This window comes from Onychostruthus taczanowskii, unplaced genomic scaffold (assembly GCF_017590055.1).
Source record: "Onychostruthus taczanowskii isolate IOZ18803 unplaced genomic scaffold, ASM1759005v1 scaffold6, whole genome shotgun sequence".
Taxonomy (NCBI): domain Eukaryota; kingdom Metazoa; phylum Chordata; class Aves; order Passeriformes; family Passeridae; genus Onychostruthus; species Onychostruthus taczanowskii.
In genome coordinates this window covers 4029399-4048065 of record NW_024503679.1, presented here as the reverse complement: position 1 = coordinate 4048065, position 18667 = coordinate 4029399, and the positions used below count along the sequence as shown (strand labels likewise).

At 41.9% G+C, this 18667-nt stretch overlaps 2 protein-coding genes across 6 annotated transcripts; one reads left to right on the top strand and one right to left on the bottom strand.

Annotated features, from left to right (window-relative positions):
• Positions 1 to 1474: 1474 nt before the first annotated feature.
• LARP6 (La ribonucleoprotein 6, translational regulator) lies at positions 1475 to 8921 on the top strand. Its single transcript, XM_041418574.1, has 3 exons — positions 1475 to 1749; positions 5633 to 5825; positions 6920 to 8921. The coding sequence occupies exons 1-3, from the start codon at positions 1550 to 1552 to the stop codon at positions 7988 to 7990; spliced, it is 1464 nt and encodes a 487-aa protein (XP_041274508.1). The 5' UTR covers positions 1475 to 1549; the 3' UTR covers positions 7991 to 8921.
• On the bottom strand, positions 8171 to 17896 carry ADAL (adenosine deaminase like). 5 transcript variants are annotated; one of them, XM_041418575.1, is made up of 10 exons: positions 17834 to 17896; positions 16119 to 16249; positions 15540 to 15600; positions 15105 to 15192; positions 14435 to 14516; positions 13608 to 13734; positions 12882 to 12962; positions 12147 to 12285; positions 11575 to 11675; positions 8171 to 10699 (listed from the first exon to the last, which is right to left on the bottom strand). In XM_041418575.1, exons 1-10 carry the CDS (start codon positions 17891 to 17893, stop codon positions 10508 to 10510), a joined length of 1062 nt encoding a protein of 353 aa, XP_041274509.1. In that variant the 5' UTR covers positions 17894 to 17896; the 3' UTR covers positions 8171 to 10507. The 5 variants fall into 5 exon arrangements, with proteins under 5 accessions (XP_041274509.1, XP_041274510.1, XP_041274512.1 ...); XM_041418576.1 differs by lacking the exon at positions 17834 to 17896 and adding an exon at positions 17661 to 17763; XM_041418578.1 differs by lacking the exon at positions 17834 to 17896 and adding an exon at positions 17487 to 17639.
• Between the last annotated feature and the right edge of the window lie 771 nt (positions 17897 to 18667).

Here is an 18667-nt window from a genome sequence, read left to right as displayed (position 1 = left end):
TGTTTATAAATAGTGCTTTATCTCTACTGGAAGTTAAGCATTATACAGCATTGTTACATCAAAGGGAAAATAAAACAAACCCAAAAAAACATCAGTCTGGCAATTTCAATGGAAATCTAATCAACGGAGTGTTTGAAATTACATCAGTCTTCATCTGGCCAAAAACCAGTTCTGTGCTGTGACCACTGGTAGAACAAATACACACACACATCTAGTGTCCTTTGCTATAAAATCAAGTTCCCTTAACCTTGACAGAAAGATATATCAGATAAACTGAAAGGTCTCTCTCAAACATCATTTAGGTTAGCTACTTGGGTAGCATAAAATACTTCTTTGTTCATACTCCTGACCTTGTTTGTGCCCAGGGAGGCAAACAACTTCCATGAACTCATACAAAATCTGACCCACACCCCCTGTCCGTATTCTTGCCTGGAATGTGTAATTGTGTTTGTATTTCTGTGTCCACTGAAAAAAATAGCAAAGTGATGCATTACCCAAGACATAATACAGAATGTTCCATCAGCAGAGAACTAGAGATTTGGTTAGTGGTGCTTGTAAGCATATTTCATAAACAAAATACTTTATTGCTTAAGGCACATGTAAAAATCAGCCAAAGCCTGAGGCAGGGCAGTCTCAGAATGTGTCCATGCCAGCAAACCTGACTCATGAGGGCTGTTTGCCACAGTAATGAGAAGAACTGGCCATGTGCAGTCTCACTCTGTCCATCCAAATTTTTAAGAAGAAAATATTGAAGCAATGCAGACATAAACAAGGATGCCACAAATGAAGCTGTGACTTAAAGATCATGTAGCAGTTTGGGTACAGACAGTATTGAAAAAAAAATCTTCCTTGAGTGAAGAATGAGTATTTACATGGCAAATTGAAAAGCTTTTGATTCTAATATTTAGCACATTAACGTTAATTTCACTTTAGCAGCTGAAACAGTCCACTGAAATATAGTACAACAGTCTTAAGTTCAAAATAATCACTGCCTAAGTGTTTCAGAAAGAGGGCCTCTATTTTAATTAGTTCTTAATGTTTTTATTCTGTATTAAGTGTCATGCAGAACTATAGAGGAGACTCCTCTGCAAAACCAGCACCAGTATCCAAGCATGTCCTTGTTCACAGGTGTATCTTATTTCCAAATCTCACCGCCGGCATTTAAACCACACTTATCCCAACAAAACCTTCCTGACTTTGACTAAACGCAACGCTCTGCTCAGGGAGCGGCGGCGCAGCTCCAAGGCTGCACCAGAAGACAAGCTGAAAGGCTGCCTTCCGGCGAGGAGCCCGTTGTTTTCTGATGAAACAAAAGCAGTCCGTGTTCAGCCGTCAGGAGGACGCTTCAGCTGCCCGGCGGGCCCGGGGGCGGCACGGCGGGAGGAGGCTCGGACCCTCCCGCTGCCGTGCGGGCGCGCCGGGGGAGTGGAGCTGGGAGCGCCGCCCCAGCGGGAGGGGACAGGGGGGACAGGAGGGGAGGCGGCCGGCGGCTGCCGCTACCCGGGGCATCGCGGGTGTCGCGGCGGGCTGAGCCCGGCCGGCGAGCTCCATGGCCCAGCCGCAGCCGGCCGAGCCCGGGGCCGCGCCCGCCGGGCCGGAGCTGCCGGCGGGGAGCGGCCCCGTGCAGATCCGAGTGGCCGTCCAGGCGGCGGCCGAGGAGGACGAGGAAGACGAGGAGGAGGAGGGGGGCGGCGGAGCGCAGTGCCCCAGCTGCAGCGAGGAGGACTCGGGGCGGTGCGGGCGTTCCAGGTGAGCCCCGGGCAGGGGCTCCGGCGGCGGGGACGCGGCGCGGGCGGGGCTGTGCGGGGCGAGCAGCGGGGCCGCCGCGGACACCCCCGGAACGGAGCGGGCCCGGCTGATGCAACGCCGAGGGGCGGGTGGGAGACGCTGGAAACCCTCCAGCACGGACACCCGGCGGCCGGGAGGGAGCTGCCCGCCGCACCGATGGCTCCGCCCGGGCTGCGTCCCACCCGCCCCGACGGGACTGCCGGGCCCGGGGCTCCCTCGCAGCGAGAAGCGCCGGGCTCTGATGCTCCCGACATTTCCAATTCACTGCGTTTTACAGAAAGATTTTGGGGGTTAGCTGTAGCTGTGTTTTGAGTTTCGCTTTGGGGTTTGATGTTTTGCTTTTTTCCCTCTTTTTGCCCGTTTTGGCTTGGTGGTCTGAAATAGCTTTGATGCTTACCAGAATCTCTTACTTGTAAAACGAACATCCAGGGTTTTTGTGCCAGCAAACTGCAGGAAGACAAAGATCTACTAGTTGTAGTTCATCCTGTGGTCTGTAGTAAAGCTGCAGATGGAGTCATAAATTGTCAAATAAAAAATTAGGTACAGTAGCAAGAAATTCAGTAGTCTGTTTGAACATTTATTGTTTCTAATTGATTTTCTAACTTCATACCTAGCATTGACTCAGAATGAACCGCAATGTAGTATTTTAAATTACAGAGGGGTTGTAGGAGACTGAGAGATTTTCTGTAGCTGCCAAAATTGTCAGCTACAGACTACAGAAACAGGAGTTGAACAGAGCTAGCAGAGTGCAGTTAAGGTTTTTAAACTGAGTCAGCTTAGTTATTCCAAAATCATATGTGACTGTTGTATTTTTATTAAAATGTACAGCAGCCTACAATATTACATTCCATTTACTGATTTCTTAAAATCAGGATATTATTTACATTTGTTATCTATGATAGTATTACTTGTGAAGAGCTTCTAGCCCTGGCCTAGTCTAGGAAAAAAAAAAGTTTATTTTTTCAAGCTTTGAAAGACAATAGCTTTTAAATACTCCTAAATGTCACTTATTTAATCCTCTGTAGTAAATGCTGTCTTCAGAAATGTTTGCTGACAGTGTTGATGTATATTCAGTTCTTGTGGAGGTTGCCTTTTTGTAAATGGCCTCTTCCTGATCCAGGAAAGGCCAGAGGTATTGCCATGGAGAGAACTCTAAAAACTCTGCACCAAAAGTAGGTGAATGGAATGTACACATTCTTCTGCCATTTACATATAACCTTACCTAAGGATTTCCTTTTTTGGGAATGCAGCATCTGATAGGAAATTATTTACAAACATTTGGAAAATTATTAGGGATGATCTAAAACTGCTGGGAATGAGCCATCCCACTCTCCAGCTGAAGCTTGCAGACAGCTTGCCATCATTAGGCACCCAGTACTGTATTTGTGTTTTTGTTGACAAACGTGGACTGTCCTTGAGTGACTGTAACTCTTGGAACTTATAAATTAGATTGCCACATAGTGTTTATTAATGCAATACTTCATTCATTTGGAGACTCAGCTAAAAATTTTCAGAAGGTTAGATGCTATCCAAACAATTTAGTATATTGTGAGATATTTAAAATTCCAAATCTGCTCTCTCTGTAGATATGTTTAGTTTCTTGTGTGACTAATGACCAGATGAGTCACCAAGTTGAAAGATTGTTTTTCATTCTGTTTTACAAGCATATCATCACAAAGCTCTGAATAAAAAATAAAGTTGTGAATAACTACTAGGGTTTGGTTCTTTGTCAATGTTGACTGAAATTATTTATCAACTACTTTTGTAATACAGTGGATACCCTAGAGGTGCTACCAATTGATCATTATCACAAATTAACATGGAGCTAGTTACAAATTTCTGCATTTATTGTAGGTGCAATTTCCATCCAGCATTTAGTGAGGGCTGTTGTAAGAGCCCGTAAGATTTTGTAAAAACTGATGTGTTTGCCAAACACAGAAATAGTGTGTAGGTCAAACTGTGACCAAGATTTGAGAGGTGAAATGTTTCACCCTGATTCAGTGCGTCAATGCTGTAGGTCTCTGCAAACATGCAATTAATTTTTGTTGTTTTCCAAAGCACAATACCACTTTTTGTCTCTAAATAAACACCTGCAAATATCTATGCTAATAAATCCCTAAACCAAATGTGAGCCTGATCCAGAAGGCAAGCTTTTCCTAGCAGAGTGTGGATTTGTAAAAAGGCTGGATGTTCCAAGCTTCTTGTACCCAGACTAATTCTGAATCAGTAGTAAATGAAGTTGTGGGAAGGGATTATCATGAATGAAAAATAAATCCCATTGGTTTTTGCTATCTTCTCAAACTAGCACCCACAGCTGGGCATTGGACATTTTTTACCATCCTAATTGTAATTTCATGTATTATCCTCCACTTCTGGCTTTGCCAAATAACAGAAATTCTTTATCTTGGTCTCTCATTCTTGTCATTCCTTTGAACTGTACCCTATTAGAGGCTAGGGAGATTTTTAACAGGGAGCCTTCTAGGACTGTGCAAGTGAGTATCCACACACACCAGATGTGTTGCCCTATCATCAGAACTATAACAAATAAATGTACTGTAAGCTTCAAAAAGCCAGGTGCCAGAGAACTGCTGTAACTGGTCCCAGCAGCAGGCAGAGCCCACTGACCTACTCCTCCTCTCTCCAGACAGCAGCAGACACAGCACTGCAGTCACTGCCTCCATCACCCCTGCACACAAGGGCAGGGCAGGGGATCCAGCAGGCTGCATCCCCCCTGCCAGACTGGCCTCACAGCACTCCAGTGTGATGCCTGCTCCTTTTCCTAAGGATTCCAAAGCCTGCAAAAGCTGCTTAAGACAGTTTTGGGGAAATGCATGGCTCCTTCTTTTCATTACTTATGTACCTGGGAGACCAAACTAATGCATGATTTATAGGTTACTTAGTGGATGATTTTATTTTATTAACAGAAACTTTCATGATGATCCCACAACAAAACTAGACCACTAACAGCTTGAAAAAATGACTGACTTTAGATAGACTTGTCCATTATAGGCACCTCTAAATGGAAATTTCTGTTTCAGCAACAAACATGTTGCTGTAACTGCATGTGGCAAGATGTTTATCTTGAATCCATAGCTGCAGTATTTTTGGAGGAATAGAATGCTCAACAGTGCTCCACTTTGCCCAGGTACCCAGACAATATGATGGGAGGTAAAGAGAAGAAATGAGAATGGCCTCATGAGGAACCGGCATGTGTGCATGTAAACCTGTTCCTGAGGTACATGAGCTGGCAGGTTTAGCCCCTGTGGTAAACTGCTGGTTATTGTGTTACTCTGTCACTCTGGAAGTGACCTATAAAATGTCAGTCCTCATTACTCCCTGGATATCAACCTCTGCATCCATGAAGTGAAGAGGCTTAAGAAATCACGACTGCATCCAGTTGGAATATTCCTTCTCTGGTATGTGACACTACTCATGAAGCACATAAAGGTCAGGCCTATGTTTAATAGCTTCATACTGAAAAATATAACACCTGTAACTGGAGGAACTTTGTATAGTACCAAGTGCCAGGGCACCTTCATTTCATGTTTTGGTGGAGGATTGAGTTGTCAGCGCTTTCAAGCCATTAGTGTAGATGTCTCATTGTTCTGCACTGAGATCAGCTTTTGGAATGAGCTCAGGAACTTGACTCCTTATGCTGACTGGAAAGCTTCATCCTCTGAGCTAGCCTGCTGCCTCAGCTGGGTGGGTGATACCTGTCCCGTGCCCACATCTGAAGTCAGTTGGAACCAGCATAATGGTTTATGCCCTTTCACTTTGAAAGGCTATTTGAGTCCACTAATAGAAGATTAAGAACTGTTGATAAAATTATTTATCTGTTTTCCAGTGGTGGGGAAAATGATGATGACTCTGACCAGAACTGGAAGCCACCAGAAAATGACCTGATCCAGAAGTTAATAGCACAGATTGAATATTACTTCTCAGATGAGAACCTTGAGAAAGATGCCTTCCTTCTGAAGCATGTGAGAAGAAATAAGATGGGCTATGTCAGTGTTAAACTTCTCACTTCATTTAAGAAGGTAAGCTAACTTTTTAATACTTGAAGGGTCTCATGCAAGCCTGATGAATCTAAAAACAGCAGAAGAGATTAAATTAACATTTTATACAGGCAACTTTATCTGCCTGGTTTTGCTATGATGGTTAGATTTGTACTCATCCAGAACTTTCACTGCTGAACTTGCTGATGACTGGCTAGGGAAATCATTGGCTTAAAAGCCTGTATGCTTTTAAATTATCATTCTTGGAGACAGGAGGACATTAGATAAAATTAATTTCCATGGCAAGTACTCATGAACAGCAGGGTAGTCCTGGTAAAGTTACATTCCTGTCTCTGAGAAGGGACAGTGAATCTGACTTTTGGACAGAGAACCAAAAATGAAGAGTAGTATAAAGTATCTGGTAACCAATGTCCCTTAGACTTGAAGTGAGTTTTATTGTTTTTTCTTTTTTTTTTTTTTTGTCCTTACGTTAGAAAGGCCTATGTAAATCTGTAAGTAACTGATTTCTAGAATTACACTAGAAACACTTTGTGTCAAGCTTCTAAATCTCATTGTTTTGCAGTTATTCAGTCTAGAAGTTAAGGCACTCAATTTTGTCAGACCACTTCAAGCAGATTACATTGGTAACAGATAAACTATAAACATGTAATGAAAATGGAGATGTTTGGGGTGTTTTTTAGACTGAGATTTTTGAGGGAGGAAAGATCAGTTCAATACACTGAAGACTTAAACTTCTTGTTTAGCAAATGTAAAACTTCAAACAAAACTTCCTGTTTGGCAAATGTAACATCCATAGAAGATACATTTTGATCATGGTTCAGGCCTAGATGTGGAATGACCAAGCACTGCTTGAGCAGGCTTTCAGATTACGATTTCCAGTTTGAGCTTTAGTGCCAGTTCCTGTTTTAATTCGATTCAACAGGACATGAGCTTTACAGGAGCTCACTGATGCCCATTACAGCATGAAACCTGTATACTTTCTCACTAAGTCTGCTGCATGAAACTTAAATCCAGGGCTCTGCTTGTAGACTGAAGCCTGCCTCTGCCTTAAAATTCAGTGACTAGTTTGATTGGGTTTGGCCAGTTGTGGTGCTTAACCAGTGTCTGTCCCGAAGGTGAAACACCTTACCCGTGACTGGAGAACCACAGCCTATGCACTGAAGTACTCCAGCACTCTGGAGCTCAATGATGACAACAAAAAGGTTCGAAGAAATACTCCAGTTCCAGTGTTTCCAAGTGAAAACGTCCCTACCAGGATGCTACTGGTGTATGATATCCACAAGACTTCTGAGCTGCAGGCCCTTAACAAAGAAGAAAATGGATGCATGCAAGAAAGGATAATGGAGCATCTCCTCAAAGCCTTTGTAACTTTTGGTGTAATTTCATCAGTTCGTATTCTCAAGCCTGGCAGGGATCTCCCACCTGATATCAGGAGGGTCAGCAATCGGTACACCCAGCTGGGAACCCAAGAATGTGCAATTATAGAATTTGAAGAAGTAGAAGCGGCCGTACGTGCTCATGATTTCATGTGTGCTGAAAACAAAGAGACTGGCATGAAAGTTGTCCAAATAGGCATGAAACCACCAAAGAAAAAAGTTCCCAAAGACAAGAACCATGATGAAGATACCAGCAAGAGCCTTAAGAAGGCTCGATCCCTTAACAAGAGAGTTGAGGAGCTTCAGTTTGCTGGTGATGAATCTTCAGCAAACAGCTCTTCTGACCCAGAGAGCAATCCCACATCACCGCTGTCAGGACGCAAACGTACCACAACAAATACTACGAGCAATTTGAGCCCCGTGATCCACCCAAACAACCATTTGAGTCCTAACATGTCACCCAGATCAAGTCCTTGGAACAGTCCATCTTCACTAAGAAAAGTAACAAAAAAATCTCCGCTGGCTGAAGACAGCAAGCTTAATGCAAGCACTAGCCCTGAAATTCCAAGGAAACACACTGATTATTCCTCAGATAGCAGCATCACTCCTTCTGGGAGCCCCTGGGTGCAGAGAAGAAAAGCCCAAACTCTGACACAAGAGAAGAGTCCTGTCAGCAGTCCCATGTTGGTTCGGAAAATACAAAATGCAGACGGTCTCCCTGTAGGGGTGCTGCGGCTGCCTAAAGGTCCTGATGGCACCAAAGGATTCCACAATGGCTGTGAAAGAAGGAAGGCTATGAAGGGTGAATAGCCTATTCTTTAAAAACAGTTTCACAAATCAGCCAACTGCTGGTGACCAACCTCAGCCTCATGAAAACTTATTGCTTGAGTGACTCAGTTAAGTCAGTATTTAATTATAAAAGCTTTTGTATTTATATAGAGACTTCATCATTTGTATATTTGTATATTATTTTCTTCACAGAACAGATGAGGCTGGAAGGCATCTCTGGAGATTGCCCAGTCCACCTCCTTTGCTGAAGCTACAAGTCATTGATAGGTTTGAGTATCTGCAAGGACAGACTCCCAGCCTGTCTGGCTGATGTGTTCCCATGTTCAACCACCCACACAAACCCAGTCTGTGCCCCTTTTCCTGTTACTGGATATTGCTGAGAAGTGCCTGGCTCCATCTTCTTTACTTCTTCTCATCAGATATTTAAAAAACTTGATGAGATCCTCCCCCAGAGCCCTCTCCACTCCAATCTAACCAGTGCCCACTCTCTAGGCCTCACAGGAGGGACGTGCTAGCCTTTTAATCAGCTGAATCACTTAGCTAATGCAGGGCCCTACCTGCATCCATTCTTTATAATGTATTCTTTTGAAACACCTAAATATTCAAGCAGCCATATAAATCATTGATGTAAGTACATTATTTGCCAAGCTAGGATCCTGAGGAGAAGTGTGTACTTACACTTTAGTGGCTATATTATGAAAAGCTATGGAATATTACCAGTCTTATCATAGGGAGCTGGGGTTTTGAAGACTTCCTGTGTTTGCCACAGAAGGAACAGAGAAACCAATGCCACACAGTGAGCAATTGTTCTCACATACATCACCAAAGCAGTATTGCTCAAGACTGCTTGTCTTGAATCAGTGTGCATTTTCATGAGTAAAGACCGAGCAGTGGAGATTGCTCTGTAAGTGTTCTCGTGTATAATCAGATGAAAATAAAAATATTAACTCTAGATCTATTTTGTTTACTTTAAAAATAAGTTGAGCTGCACATGAATAGATAACTTAAACCTCATCTTATACCACATGGAATTCTAGTAGCAGTTACTCAAAATTTCCATTGCATTCAGGGAAAAAAATTTTCTCTGCCCCATTACTGATGGTTAATTCTGTGATGATGCTTCACTCTGTGTGCCACAGTCATTTTTATACAATATTATAAACTAAACAGTAGTTATGTCACTGCTAACTCAGAATTTGACAAGCAGGCTCAGCAAGAAGTGCTTAAATTAAAATTAACTATAATGCCACAGGAAGTTAAAGAAGGAAACTACAGTTTTACTTACAAAAGTTAAACTGGAAAACTAGCCCAGGGACCAGGGAAGTTGCAATGGTCATCTTGGGAACTGTGCATGACAAAGGTCTCATCAGATGGTGATTCTTCATTCCAAAAGTCCACATCCTGTCCAACTTCCTAAGTGTAACATTTCTGCTGTGTACATAACTGCAGTAACCCACAGTTAGACTCCTATACACAGAAATCCCAGCTCTGTGTGTTGCTCTTTAGCCACCCACATACATTCCTGGTTCTTTCACTGCACACAAATGGGATCCTCCAGGTGACCTCCCGACTCCCATGACACAAACTACAGCATGTGCACAGATTTTGTGAGCTCTCAGCACCAGAACACACAGGCAGGTGCTTGGGGAGTGAACCCTGTGGCTGCCCAGGACAGGGAGAGCCAGGGGCTGCCACAGCAGCAGGGAGAGGCTGGCAGGCAGCACGGTGCTCCAGGAACTCACCCCACAGAATCCTGCTTCTCTTCTGTAGAGCTCAAACACACACATGCACACCTTAAAGTGGTGGTTTCAAAAACATGGAGCTTGAGGTTATTTTTATTCCTTTTTTTACACAACAAACAGCAATTCTGAAAAGCATTTTAAGAATGAGATCACTTTGCCAAGTAGCTCAGTTACTGAAGGCATTCAAGATTCTTAAGTGCCTACACACCACCAGTGCCCAGGGCACCAGCAGAGACCCCCTCGTGCTACTCAACCCACAGCAGCTTTAGTCATACAGGTACAGCAATAAAAACAGATACAATATTAATTCCTTGGTATAAATATTTACTTCTCCCTGAGTTTGTTTCTGTCTTCACATTCAATCAAGAGCTCAAAACCTGAAAACAATACAAACCCCAAAAATACACACCACACATTCAAACTGCTTGGCTGAATGCTGCCAACAGACATGTTTTAAACACCAATAACTCTACCTTTATTTTGTTTCAGCTCTTCAACATTTATATTATGATGACATATTTCAACTAAGTATTTTTAAAATGTCATATCAACTCAAGAGAAACAAGGTGACAACACATCTGGCACTTTAATCACTGGTTGAGAGCCCTTCTCACCTACTGAAAGAACATTTACTTCTATCCCTGGTTACAAGGGATGCATTCCAGTTGCCTTCATATCACACAGGCAGTTTATGGCTGGGTTTAAAACCCTGAGGTCTGAAAAAAGCTGGGGACTTCAGTAAAAAAAGCTTATTAACTCAGCTAATACACCCGAGCTATTTAGGACAACAGTTTGATTAATCAAACAGAGCTGGCTTCAGCTTACACCACTGTTCCCTTAGCTTGGATTTTACTGCATTTGAAGCAAAAATATAGTTGATTGATTCATAGGAAAGATCCCACATCTGTGATCGAGTCAGATTAAATGTTTTTGCAACCAGCTCGTATTCTTGCGATAGATCAGTGGCGAAGACGCCTTTATCATCAGTCTGGAGTTAAATTGAAAGGAAAGAAATAAAAAAGTTCAAATTAGTTCCTCTATATCAAAAAGGTTTTTTCTATACATACAAACAGGCTGTATCTTGTTGTCTCACATCTTATTTCACTGTTCTTTCATCTGTGCATGGTTATTTCATTCTTTATTTGCCCTATTTTCACTAAAACTGAATAAATTATTCAAATGTATAAGAAAACTTCTTAAAATGATGGCATGATTTATCAAGAAAATAGGATTTCCTACTGAAATTGCTAGAAAGATGGCTATCAAATGCTGCACATAGTCAAGGTATGTCAGTATGTGCAGGTTTCCTTATTCTTCTTTTCACTTTCCCCAGACAAGCAGTGCTATAAAATAGATATATATGTATGCCCACACACTTGGACAATGCTATGGATTATGGGGGTTAAACTAACAGGATAATACTAAAACCCTGCCAATGGCAGCACAAGTACTTGGCATCTGCAATGCTTAAAGACCTTAATGAGCTACCAAGAGAACTATCAGGAGCAGGAGCTCTCACCAGGCACAATGAACACCAGGTTAGTAGAGGTGCATATGCAAGCACTGGAGCAATGGGTTTTAAGAGAAATCTATTGTGCAAAGAGCTATGAAGTTCACTGCTTGTATAGCTGACCATTTTATTCCACAGAAAAAAGTCCTGGCTTTACAATAGAACCAAGATAAATACTAGCAATTCTCATTCAAATTAAAAGCATTTCTCAAACAGAACATTATGATTTCCTAAAAGCAAATTATTTGCTGCAAGGTCAGAAATTGTTAGTTCTGATCCATAAACAAAGACTTCTCCAACTTCACAAGTTTAGCCCTTTGCTTTAATACATGCTTAAAAATCAAAAAACTTACACAAAGCACTGCAGGATGGCCCATGCTGTACCAGTATCCAAAATGGTGTTTGTCACAGGAAGGCACTGTCTGAGATTTTATGTTTGATGTCATGCAAAATTCTGAGGAAGAAACAGAAAAAGAAATGAGGACATATACTAAAACAAGAGATACATTAATTGACGTATGAAGATCCTGAATAAAAATTAAAATCAGTTACTGCTGTTTCCTTGATTTTCTACGCTTCTTTTGTAATTACTTTTGAGAAAAGTTTGCTAATTAATTTCTTTGGGGTATAAAATTTAAGGAGCTTGCAAACCAGGCACAGAACCACCACACAGCCTTGTACAGTAATGACAAGTTATTATTTGGTTTTGCTTCTATCTGAGACATCAGCTGTTGTCTGCTGTGCCACAAAGGTGCCAAAAACCCTAGAAGTGTCATGAGTGTATGTACCTTTATGGGCAAGTCTTCTCTTTGCCACATTTGTCCAAGTCATCTCTGGTCAGAGACAAACTGGTGTCCCTAGATCAGCAGCACATATTCTGTTCTGATATCCAGAGACTAAGTCACAGGAAATATTTTTTTCTTACCAATAGGTATATGATTCTGCTGAACCAGTGACACTATCTCTTCTGAACCTGCTGCTGTGGAGTTGAGAAATGTTCCATGTCCAATTCTGTCAGGAGGCAGGCCCAGGAGAATCTTGGTCTCCTCTTCTTGATTTGGAATCTAGAGAGGATACATGTCACATTCTGTCAAGGCAGCATAAAACAGCACATTATATAATTACAATGGACTTTCACAGCATCTCTTATCCAAAAGAAAGTGTTAGTGAAATAGAAACAAGTATAAATATGCTGATGAAATCATATGTCCTGCTTAATTTCCTGAAAAAATAACTACCTTCAGTAATTACTGGACTTCTCGTAGCCAGTTCCAGCCACTATTTGAACAAAAGCTCAACTCTTTCTACTGATCCCAGTGCAACTAACAAAGCTCACTGCTCACAAAACTGTGGATTTCACTACACATGATTGCTGATATAATACCAGTAAGAAAGCAGTGGATCTCTTAGAAAGCTCCTAATTTCTCACCTAAACCCACAATTTATATAGTACAGGAAGCAATAATCTGGCTGTTCAGATCTAGAACAAAAGGTTGAAGATTTCTCCTTGTTTTCTTGTCTCTTTCCAAATGCCCCAAACCATTAATGCTTTGGCCTGAGAAGCCCAAAATGCACAGAAGGTAATTTTAGTTTCATCAAGATTTTCACAAAATGACTATTATAGAGAAGCAGCAAAATAAAAAAAACAAAAACCTTTTACCTCACAAAGATGCAGTGCTAGCTTCAGACCTGCTTTCTTTGCTTCAGAGAGAGGTTCAAAAAAATCTTGACCATGTCCCGCCTGGAAATCAGGAATTCTACAGCTTATTTGACAAAATCCCTGTCATTACCATAATTAAGAAGTCTAGCAATATCCAAGCACTACAGTTACATTTAAATTATTCCACTTTTCCCACTACTTCAGTGTGGAATGCAGCAAGTCAAACAAGCCTCTGCCATATGATTTAGACCAATGGATCAAATACCAGTAGCTCAGATGATGCTTAACACTTAAAAACCAATTGTCTTGATTTTGGTACCTTTACACAGCTACCACCTAGAGCTGTTTCATTTCAGCTTGACAGCTGTCCTCAAACAATTTTGCTTTCTTAATACAAAATGAACATTTGGAGCAGCTAAACAAAATGTAAAATATTGGCAACTTGTCTCCACCCAGTTATCTGACTGGGACAATTGAGGTATCCACACTTCCCAGATGAACACTGCATTTCAATGGTTCTTTTCTCAATCACATACTAATCTAAGGATTCTTTGTTAGAGTATTTGCCCCTTACAGCAACAGGGATTAACCCAGTATCAATCCATCCCAGCTAGGCACAAAAATTGGACAAAAACTTGTGAGAAAAACTATGATTAGAACCACCTGCTGTTACACAACATTACACATTTATCTTCAAGAACAGACTAAAATAAACCAAAAACTTACAGTGGGATCACCACTGAGGTCAAGTCCTACTACAACCCCATCACTGGAAAGCAGGAACTCTTCAGCAAGTTTAACAGTCTGCTTAGCAACTGCTGGGCCATCTCTTCTGTTTATTGCTATTAACAGCCTGGGACAAAAATGTATTAAATTATTATTAAATTATATACAAGCTGTAATATCAGGAACTCAACAGACCTGATACCAACAAAAACCAACACTTCATATCCTTCATGCTGAGTATAAAGAGTATTTGTATAGGAAACTGTTCTAGGAATGAAGGTACCAAAGTGCAGAGGGACACAAACAGATAAATAAGGTGGCCCATGATATGCAATAACACATATGGAGGATGAAAATTCTTCAGCTTTCACAAATAAATCTAGTAAGGGTTGTTTCAGAAGCTATGAAAGACAGAGAGAGAGCAAACTGTCTTCAAACAGCCACTGACACCTTCTGAAACTTCTCTGCTGGTCAGGACCAGCTCTTCTTTACAGTAAGCTGCTTGTACAGCTAATCAAACTAAATCTTTGCAATGAAGCTAAGCTCTGAAAAAGGAGCCAATTCCATGAAAAACAGTTATTTTCCTGAAAATGTTGCAAAGAATGGACAGTCTTAAAGATGAGAGGTTTTACCCAGTTTTCTTCTTTAGCAGTAAAAAAGATTAAAAGTCAGGTTTCCATCCGAATTATCTGTTTCCACTCCATGTCATCTGGTTTAAAAACAATTTTCTTTCCTATGCTGATGGCTTGTAAACCTCTCTGCAAGCATGACCAGGCATCAGACTACACAAAAACTTGAAACAGAGGTGTACCACATGCTTTATTTACCTTACATCTATATCCAAGCCTTCTTCTTGACACTGCTTTATACCCTCAAGTACAGTTTCAACATACATCCTTTTGGTCATACCTGCAAACATATGCACACGTTTGGAAGAAACATATTTTAAGTTATTTTTATTCTACTGCAGATACAGCTCTCTAGTCTCCTAAGTTTCATGTTGCACCTTTGATTTTTGACTACATAGTCTTCTAACCCATGGAATTCTAATTCTACTTGTAAATATAGCTTTACTGTGAAGCACATATCTGAACTAAACCTCCTCCTAAGCATGTAGAAAAATTAAAATCACTTTGTGTGAACCAGAGAATCGCAATAGGACTTCTATTATGTGTTTCTACTAAACCACACCTAGAAGAAAAAACCAAAATAACAAAAGTAAAATATATCAGCTATTAAAAATATTAGCAGACTCAGATGCCATACTCAAGTGAATAACTCAATCTCATGGGTCATAGACTTATGATCAGCCCCTTTTTTCCCTCAGAAATATAATAGGAAAGGGACATGCTTTTACATCGTTAAATCTTAGCTTTCATATTTAAAGTGTATTTTTATTGAGCCAACTAAATTTGACTTTTCTAGTTATTAACATAGTCTTCAACTAAGTTTTATAGTGCAAGAAGATCACAAATTAAAAACCAGAAAAGACTGTACCTGTGGAATTTTCTTCTCTTGGAGTGCTTCTCAATTCCAGATACTTAACACCATCATCAGCAAATTCTTTAATGACATCTTTAGTTATCTGATTAAATAAAAGTGTATTCAACACTGTAAAAGTGATACTTATAAATAGTTATATTTTCATTTACAACTAAAAGACCCAGTTATTTTTGTTGTGAAACACTTGCAATGTTTTCAAGCCCAATGTGTTTTTAATGGTCCCCATGTTTGTGGAAATACTACCACACAGAAGGCACATTTGATTCCTTCAGGAATACTGAAGAGAGTTCAAGAGTTTTACAATAATTATTCTGACCTTCAATTGAAAAAAATAATTTGTGATATTATTACTTGGAACACAGTGCTCTTAATCCAACTGGTTGTGATTGTGTGTAGTGCTTGCTTGAAGTGAATTTTTAATTAATTTACCAGTAAAATATCTTCAGTCCTTGTGGTAACCTGATAGATGATCTGAAACATCTGAAAACATCTAAAATAAAATTTAAAAAAATTATTGGAATGACATTGAATGAGTATGTAGGGAAAAAAAATCTACATTTTAAAAACACCTATCCACTGGAGTCAAGTAACCAGATTGTAGCTTGAAATAGAAAGATACATCTGAACAGCAATTTCTGATTTTAGATACTAACAAAGCATTCGCAACAAAAGTTGCAACTACCACAAAGCTTTTTGAAGGAAAGGGAAAACATGAAATTTCTAAAAAAGGAAACTATATGAGTCAATTTTCTCTGAAAAGCAGATGATCTAAGTAAAAAATTTCAATCCTTTAAAGATGGAATTAATCAACAAGTGTTCTCCTTTTAGTTTGCAAGCATTGAAGAAATTACTCCGTAGATACAAATATTAAAAAAAAAATCTATGAGATTATGCTGTAAAACTTAAAAGCATATTTTCTGCAGTTAGTGTGTAAGGCCACACATTTCTGTTTTCAACTTAAATAAAAAACCTTTGGTAAATGTTCATCACACACATGCATATACTCACTCATCTAAGGTTCTTTTCTTTCCTTTGTCAATCACAGTCATTCCATTCTGGATCTGAAGGTTTGGCTTCTGGGCCATGAGTTTCTTCATAGTAGCAGTACTGATACAGCCATTCAAATGAGCATGGAGTTCCTACAGAAATAAAAATCCTATGGACTTATGAAAAGGATGACTTCTGCACCTTGTTTGTACCACTGTTCTCTTATCCATCAGTGTTTCACTCTGAGTTTGAAAAGAACAGCTATCTGCATTTTGGCTAACAATAACTTCCTTAGTTTTTGCAAGCACTGGTTCAGCTGAGAACTGCCCTGTTTATTTTGTGGCTGCTGTTGGCTCTGGTCTCCATGGGAGCACAGCTGGCTCAGCAAAGAGCTCTCCAGACAATTCTCGGGGTGGTGTGATCCAAGGCGAGGAGAAAGCCAATAGCTGCCTCAGTATTACAAAAAGTACAGTAAGGATTCAAGAACTCTCCCCATCCACTGCAAGTTAAATGTGCATGTCCATCATTCAAATATAGCAACAGGTGTCTACCCACTCCCCTTGCTTTTGTTCATGAAGTTTAAACTCACTCTAGAAATGCAGCAAGACTCTGCCATGAACAGCAACTGCAGTAACTGCACTCCTTTGCCTGAGGCCTCTTTCTGCCTAACTTCCTACTGACATCCTGACTTTGGGCTCCAAACCTATAATCCTCATCTCCACTCCTAACTTTACCTTTGCTCCTTCTTATCTCCTGGCTCCTGACTTAAGGAATAGGTCTCTAGCGCCCTGCCAGCTCATTCAAAATATATCTACAAAGCACCTACTTTGTTACCTACCTCTCGTCTCCCTGTACACATCCATTCTCAATAGGAAAAGAAAAATTCCATAAATACTTCTCTTCAAGTTTTACATTGGAAAACATGTTGAAACTGTAAGCACCAGAAGCTGAGGCTGATTACAGATTCTGGTGACTGAGGCTGTGTTATATTTTTCACAAGCTTACGATTACATCAGAGAATTCTGTCAGACATTAAACATACACCCTGAAAAGCAGCTCAGTGAAAAGGAACACGGGAATGCAAGGATGGTGTGGTCTGAAGTGGGTTTGCTGGTGCCTGTGCACTGCCCGTGCAGAGCTCTGTGCTGGAGTACGTGCCCTCGGGGTCTGCTGAGCGCGGCACGCGAGCCCCGATAAATCCACACCCACCCCTAGGCAAGGCTTGCACTGATATGCCCCAAGTAAGGCACACCCTCGGGACACGGAGAAAAAGCGTTATCTGAGCCAGACTTCTTGGCCAGACTATGGGGAAATAGGACAAAAAAAGAAAATGAAGATCGAGCTCAACTGATTTAATTGCAATTAGATTAGTAAGATCTGCAAACAAACCGGACAGGCAAACACCCGATGCATTTTGCGGTGGGATAAGGCCCTCAGAAACCGCGCCTTTGGGAAGAACTCGGCGACAGCAGCGGCGTCTGTCGCTCTGTCTGTCCCTCCGGCTGCAGCCCGAGCCCGGTGCCGCCGGAGGAGGGTCCGGGCCCGCCGCCCCCCGCCGCTCACCGCTTTGGGCAGCCGTCGGTAGAAGCGCAGCTCCCGCTCGCAGTCCCGCTCCGCCGCCATGGTGGCTCCTGTGCCGGCGGGGCGGGACGAGCCGGGGCTCGGCGGCGGCCGGCTGCAGCCCGAGCCCGGTGCCGCCGGAGGAGGGTCCGGGCCCGCCGCCCCCCGCCGCTCACCGCTTTGGGCAGCCGTCGGTAGAAGCGCAGCTCCCGCTCGCGGTCCCGCTCCGCCGCCATGGTGGCTCCTGGGCGGGGGGGGGGGGACGAGCCGGGGCTCGGCGGCGGCACCGCCCCGGCCCGGCCCCGGGCCCGCCCCCGGCACCGCCTAGCGCGGGGCCGCGGCCGCCGCTCCACGCCGCCGAGCGGGACCGAGCCGAGACCACGACAAACACCGTCAGTATTAACGCCAGCAAAGCTTCAAGGCGCAGTTTATTGAAGCGATAGCATTTCCAGCCCGACGGCACCGCAGTGCTACAGCAGCGGCAGCTCCAGCCCCGGGCCAGGGGCAAGCACGCACGGCCGGGCATCCACCGCGGCCACACGAAATTGTCCTGTAATGGCACTAGTCCGCTACATTATCGCCTCACAAAGTCCTAAGTGCATAAACTCAGCGATTATACTGCCAACCCTTTTTTAAAGTACTTTGGCAAGCTTGCTAGCACAAGAATAGGAACCGTAACTTTCATGGATATGCTGGTCAAACCCAACCAAAACAAAGTTTTCCCAGAACAATCAAAAAAATCAATTTCAATTATTTTGTATTTAGCCCTTAGTGATACTGCAGTCTAATTCTTAACTCCCCCACAATTTAAAGTCGAGTCTCTAAGCAGATATTGACTCTTGCTATTTCCCAAACCAAGAAGATAATGTAGTTAACATCATAAAACATGGTGATTTACATACTACCCACATAACTCAGACAAATAAATTATCCTCCCACAAATACAAAAAAAAAATACTGACATATTTAGAGAAGTTAGCTTTAGCGTTAAATTCAGGCATAGAAATATG

Excerpts from the sequence above, each read along its gene's own strand:
- LARP6 (XM_041418574.1), top strand. The coding sequence starts at position 1,550 with ATGGCCCAGCCGCAGCCGGCCGAGCCCGGGGCCGCGCCCGCCGGGCCG. Across the intron at positions 1,750-5,632 it reads GGGCGGTGCGGGCGTTCCAG|TGGTGGGGAAAATGATGATG; the intron begins GTGAGCCCCGGG and ends TCTGTTTTCCAG. Across the intron at positions 5,826-6,919 it reads TTCTCACTTCATTTAAGAAG|GTGAAACACCTTACCCGTGA; the intron begins GTAAGCTAACTT and ends TCTGTCCCGAAG.
- ADAL (XM_041418575.1), bottom strand. The coding sequence starts at position 17,893 with ATGGCGGCGGAGCGGGACCGCGAGCGGGAGCTGCGCTTCTACCGACGG. Across the intron at positions 16,250-17,833 it reads ACCGACGGCTGCCCAAAGCG|GAACTCCATGCTCATTTGAA; the intron begins GTGAGCGGCGGG and ends TTATTTCTGTAG. Across the intron at positions 15,193-15,539 it reads GGACTGAAGATATTTTACTG|ATAACTAAAGATGTCATTAA; the intron begins GTAAATTAATTA and ends TTATTTAATCAG.